Source organism: Formica exsecta, unplaced genomic scaffold, assembly GCF_003651465.1.
Source record: "Formica exsecta isolate Colony F162 unplaced genomic scaffold, ASM365146v1 scaffold107, whole genome shotgun sequence".
Classification (NCBI taxonomy): domain Eukaryota; kingdom Metazoa; phylum Arthropoda; class Insecta; order Hymenoptera; family Formicidae; genus Formica; species Formica exsecta.
In genome coordinates this window covers 31,813-38,252 of record NW_021848410.1, presented here as the reverse complement: position 1 = coordinate 38,252, position 6,440 = coordinate 31,813, and the positions used below count along the sequence as shown (strand labels likewise).

The 6,440-nt window shown below is 29.3% G+C and overlaps 1 protein-coding gene across 1 annotated transcript in view; it reads right to left on the bottom strand.

Annotated features, from left to right (window-relative positions):
- Positions 1-6,195, bottom strand: part of LOC115234332 (nuclear pore complex protein Nup98-Nup96) — a 23,134-nt gene extending 16,939 nt beyond the window's left edge. The window contains exons 1-10 of the mRNA XM_029805344.1: positions 6,055-6,195; positions 4,579-4,648; positions 4,265-4,492; positions 3,523-3,651; positions 1,634-1,747; positions 1,273-1,473; positions 1,099-1,182; positions 828-1,007; positions 425-552; positions 41-356 (exon numbers count right to left, since the gene is read on the bottom strand). Coding sequence (XP_029661204.1) covers positions 41-356; positions 425-552; positions 828-1,007; positions 1,099-1,182; positions 1,273-1,473; positions 1,634-1,747; positions 3,523-3,651; positions 4,265-4,492; positions 4,579-4,609 — 1,411 coding nt within the window. The 5' untranslated portion in view covers positions 4,610-4,648; positions 6,055-6,195. The remainder of the gene's footprint in view (positions 1-40; positions 357-424; positions 553-827; positions 1,008-1,098; positions 1,183-1,272; positions 1,474-1,633; positions 1,748-3,522; positions 3,652-4,264; positions 4,493-4,578; positions 4,649-6,054) is intronic.
- Between the last annotated feature and the right edge of the window lie 245 nt (positions 6,196-6,440).

Here is a 6,440-nt window from a genome sequence, read left to right as displayed (position 1 = left end):
TATATATATATATATATAAAATGTGTGTGTATGTAGTTACCAAGTCCAGTTGAAGATGCAGGTGTAGTTCCAAAAGAAAATCCTGATGTTTGTCCAGCTGGTTTAAACGAAGAATTAAATAATGAGGATCCAGTGTTGGAAGTGGAATTGAAGCCTGTATTAGTTCCAAATGTGGAAGGTGTGGCAGCACCAAATGTAGATGTTGTTCCAAATCCAGTCGTATTGGTTTTAGTACCAAATAATGGAGTAGTAGTAGTATTATTTGTAGCCGGTTGACCAAAACTAGTAAAACCAGTACTAGTCGATGTTGATGGAATATTAAAAGCAGACTTGTTTTGATTGAATAGTCCAATACTCTGCAATAAATGCATAAAATATGAGAATAATTTTGATTTTTACATGCAACATGTATATCGTATATTACTTGATTGGGTTGTGTGGAACCAAATGCAGATCCAAAACCTGTACTCTGTCCAGTATTAATACTACCAAAACCTGTACCAGCAGTATGGTTAGTATTGCTGGTACCGAAAAGCGGCGTCGGGGCAGCTGCTGTAAATAAAATTTTATACTTTATACATTTTGTATGTATTGCTTTGTATACTTTATAGTTTTCATATTTTTAAAATAAATATCTCTTATTAATAAAACAAAAAGGTTATTAATAAATAAGATAAATGGAATCACACACATATCAGAAACACAAAAATCTAAAATCTTCAACTTTTCAACTATGATTAACATTAAAATATATAAAAATTATTAAAAAATAATATATATTGATATATATAATTAATATATTTTCCGAGATAGATAATATTACTTACTACCAAATGGTTTTGTTTGAGTATTAGTACCAAACAAATTTGTGGTAGGTGTAGAATTGAATGCAAAGTTATTAGTTGTTGTAGTCGCTGGTGTTCCAAAATTATTAATAGGTTTTCCAAATAATCCGGTTGATCCCGACTGACTGGTGGTGCCAAATCCTGCAGTCATTGACCCAAATCCTTTGACAAACAAAATAAGTTGGAACTCTTGCTACTTTATAAATATTGATCATAAGTATATGAACATAAATATTTATATTATATATATTACCTGTTCCACCTGTACTAGTACCAGCTGCTGTATTAGCAAACGGCGATGTCTGTGCTGGTGTTCCAAAAAGTCCAGTTTGCGGACCTGTTTGAGAAAAACGAGAAATAAAAATTCAATATATATTCTAGTTTTCTCATTTTTTCACAATTATTAATTCAATGATTTGCAATATACCTTTCCTTCCTACTTGATAATCTTCAAAACGTAATTCTTCATATGATTTTGATTCATATTCTTTCATAGATGCAATACAACAATGACGTGCAGAAATACTATGTGATATTCCATTTTTTGACATAGAATCAGTTGTAATGACAGGTGTAAATTTCACTATGGTACCAGTTGGTACAGTAGTAGTATTAGTATTGCCAAAGCCTGCATAGAAAGAAATCAAAATATAATCTAAACTTTAGGGATATTATTGTTATAGATTATAATTATTATTATAAATATATATTGATATATAATGTATATTTCTATAATACCTATTAATATACATACTATCTATTTAATATACATAATATTTGTAATTTACCTGCAGTTGTGCCAAAAAGATTCGTATTTGTAGTAGTGTTGGTTTGACCAAATGGAGTGGTTTGTTGTGTATTTTGTTGTGGTTGCCCAAATAGATTAGGACCAGATGTCGTACCAAAACTGAAACTGCCAGGTTTGTTTGTTTTATATATATATATATAAAATGTGTGTGTATGTAGTTACCAAGTCCAGTTGAAGATGCAGGTGTAGTTCCAAAAGAAAATCCTGATGTTTGTCCAGCTGGTTTAAACGAAGAATTAAATAATGAGGATCCAGTGTTGGAAGTGGAATTGAAGCCTGTATTAGTTCCAAATGTGGAAGGTGTGGCAGCACCAAATGTAGATGTTGTTCCAAATCCAGTCGTATTGGTTTTAGTACCAAATAATGGAGTAGTAGTAGTATTATTTGTAGCCGGTTGACCAAAACTAGTAAAACCAGTACTAGTCGATGTTGATGGAATATTAAAAGCAGACTTGTTTTGATTGAATAGTCCAATACTCTGCAATAAATGCATAAAATATGAGAATAATTTTGATTTTTACATGCAACATGTATATCGTATATTACTTGATTGGGTTGTGTGGAACCAAATGCAGATCCAAAACCTGTACTCTGTCCAGTATTAATACTACCAAAACCTGTACCAGCAGTATGGTTAGTATTGCTGGTACCGAAAAGCGGCGTCGGGGCAGCTGCTGTAAATAAAATTTTATACTTTATACATTTTGTATGTATTGCTTTGTATACTTTATAGTTTTCATATTTTTAAAATAAATATCTCTTATTAATAAAACAAAAAGGTTATTAATAAATAAGATAAATGGAATCACACACATATCAGAAACACAAAAATCTAAAATCTTCAACTTTTCAACTATGATTAACATTAAAATATATAAAAATTATTAAAAAATAATATATATTGATATATATAATTAATATATTTTCCGAGATAGATAATATTACTTACTACCAAATGGTTTTGTTTGAGTATTAGTACCAAACAAATTTGTGGTAGGTGTAGAATTGAATGCAAAGTTATTAGTTGTTGTAGTCGCTGGTGTTCCAAAATTATTAATAGGTTTTCCAAATAATCCGGTTGATCCCGACTGACTGGTGGTGCCAAATCCTGCAGTCATTGACCCAAATCCTTTGACAAACAAAATAAGTTGGAACTCTTGCTACTTTATAAATATTGATCATAAGTATATGAACATAAATATTTATATTATATATATTACCTGTTCCACCTGTACTAGTACCAGCTGCTGTATTAGCAAACGGCGATGTCTGTGCTGGTGTTCCAAAAAGTCCAGTTTGCGGACCTGTTTGAGAAAAACGAGAAATAAAAATTCAATATATATTCTAGTTTTCTCATTTTTTCACAATTATTAATTCAATGATTTGCAATATACCTTTCCTTCCTACTTGATAATCTTCAAAACGTAATTCTTCATATGATTTTGATTCATATTCTTTCATAGATGCAATACAACAATGACGTGCAGAAATACTATGTGATATTCCATTTTTTGACATAGAATCAGTTGTAATGACAGGTGTAAATTTCACTATGGTACCAGTTGGTACAGTAGTAGTATTAGTATTGCCAAAGCCTGCATAGAAAGAAATCAAAATATAATCTAAACTTTAGGGATATTATTGTTATAGATTATAATTATTATTATAAATATATATTGATATATAATGTATATTTCTATAATACCTATTAATATACATACTATCTATTTAATATACATAATATTTGTAATTTACCTGCAGTTGTGCCAAAAAGATTCGTATTTGTAGTAGTGTTGGTTTGACCAAATGGAGTGGTTTGTTGTGTATTTTGTTGTGGTTGCCCAAATAGATTAGGACCAGATGTCGTACCAAAACTGAAACTGCCAGGTTTGTTTGTTTGACCAAATGCTGAAGTTCCTGTATTTGTACCGAAAAGATTTGTGCCTGCATTTTGCTGTGTACCAAAAAGATTAGTACTTGTATTCGTTGTCCCAAAACCTATAAAAATAAAAATACAGATTAAACTTTAAAAATCTACTGAAATATTATCATATATATTTGTCACATATAATTTACATTTATTGTTTATAAAGCCTTGTGTCCACGATGCTAGAACTCGGTCCAAGAAATGTGTAGCATCTCAATTTGCAGTTTTTACGGAAAAGCGGTAATTTAATTGGCTACACGTTTCTTGGACCAATATCTCGGACCAAATTCTAGCATCGTGGACACAAGGCTTAAAACTATTTAATTATAGATTCTATAGATAATCCATATCCAAATTTTTTATGCCACTAATATAATAGACATAAATTATTTTGAAGGAACCATAATATAAAAAATAGTTTTAAACCAATTTGAATTGTTTACATTTGCAATTTGTTATATATTTTTCAAAATATAAATGATTTACGAAGTTTACGAATTCAAAAATTATTATACTATATTATGAAACTTTTAGAGTTTATTTGTGGAATTTTTAGAAAATTCCTTAAATGATTGTTAAATATATATATAATATATATACAATTGATGTGTTTCAAATGCATGAGTGGTTCATAAAGGTATTTCCTAGTTGTACATGCAAATGAAACAGTTCATAAATTGCTACCTCCAAAAGACGGTTGAGTATTAGTTGGCTGTCTAAATGCTGGTGGCGTTGTGGTATTGCCAAACAAGCCACCTGTGGTAGAACCTGTAGACTTAGAACTAAAGAGTGATGAAGTATTGCTACTACCAAAGACAGGTGCTGCACCACTACCAAAACTTGTTGTAGTAATGGGTTTACCAAATGCAGACTGAGCAAACGGACTGTTTTGCGTTGCTGTACTAAATCCACCTAAACAAAAAAAGTGCACATTTTAATAAAATCTTCTTTAATGAAATCTCTAAAATGATATCTATCTATGTATCAAATATACATACTGAACGATGTATTTCCAGTTTGTCCAAACATATTTTCAGTCAAGTTATGACAAAATCTTGCTTAAGCAATCTAAAATAAAATTTATTAGATTAAATTAATTCTATATAAAATAGCTCTTATATACTAATGTATTTATATCAACCGATTATATTTATTATAAAAATTATCTGTATTCCAAGAGAGACTAAAAGCTGTTAAATCAATCTAAAACTTTAATACACAATAATTTTAATAATTGAATCTCCCATTTGTTAATGCTAATTATTAACCTGAAAAAATTATAGCAAGTTTTATGAATAATATAATTTGTTGATATATTTTGTGATATAGTTTTAAAAATCTGAGTGGCATTTTAAAAAATTTATAAAAGAAGCATATTCTCTCTCTCTCTCTCTCTCTCTCTCTCTCTCTTTTATCATATTTTTTCCAATCTTTTAGTATTTTCAAGAATAAAGAATATTTTAAACATACATTGAATATATATTATCAAATTATATTATTCGTAAAACTCGTCATAAGTATTTTAGCATACCTCTTACATAGATTTTTCAACACATTCACTGCTAAATCACCGATAATTGTCATATGATAATGTATTGTGATATGTATAATATGCAATTAGTAAAATTTGCAAGATTATGACTACGTGTAATAATAATAGAAGTGTTACAAAGTACACATTGGTATGAATAAATTCATATATTCTTATTTATTAAAATTTAAAAAATGATTATGTATGTGTATTATAGTGATACTTACCTAATACAAAATAACCGCACATGGACATGAACAAAAAGTCAGCTAAAATACGCTTCGCAGTGAATGTGTTAAAATTCATATTTTATATTTTTGTAATTTTGCATTAAAATGCAGTAATTATATACAGTAATATTATGTTCACTAAACTTAAAAAAATATATATAAATACAATATTTATATCTATTCTGAAACATTATTGCAGCATGAAACAGTTACATATTATGCTTTATTAATGTTTAAAAAGAGAAATTTTAAAATTCAAACAAAATCAACGTCTTATGATATATAAAAGATAACAATTTATATCAATATAAATAAATGATTAGTCTTGTCTATCGTTTCTGTTTCTGATGTATTTTGATAATTGTATTATCAAAATACATCACGAGATACAATAATATACTAACAATACTTGTAAACATAAATATCTATCATAACAATATTATGTGCATAAAATTGCTAATAAAAAAGAAAAAAAGGTAAACAATAATTTTTTCTAATAGAGATTCAATTTTTGCGTCTCCAATCTATAAAATATTTTTATCAATAGCTATAGAGATAAGAATGCGTAATACGCATTTTGCAATATAGCTCTCGTTTTGGTTATAAACTCGTTATCCTAGTGTGTCTTCTATTGGAGAAAATCACTTCAGCAAAATACTCGACTAAACGGTTGTTATTTTCGGTTGCAAATGTTTAAAAAGTTTTTCACTTACCCGTATAAAATTCACTTGAATTCACGCATGAAGCGCTATATCTTTTTATGATTGTCCAAATCGTGCAAATTTGACACACAAGCAGTTGTATGTACGCAATTACACGAAATGGCATGCCCAACAAACTTCCATGCAATGTTCCCACATCGTTTTAAAGGCCATTGTACTTGAAAAAATTGTAGTCGTAACCGTAAAGCCCGTATCAAACTACGTATTAAAGATTGAAATTTGACCAATCAGGATAAAAGGAACTAAAATTTCCTTGTCCTGATTGGTCAAATTTTAATCTCAATGCATAGTCTGATACGGGCTTTAGGATTCGTTCCCACTGAGCGCGTCATGCGTCGCGTCACGACAGCCCTCTACAATGGCCGCGTTCAGCAGAG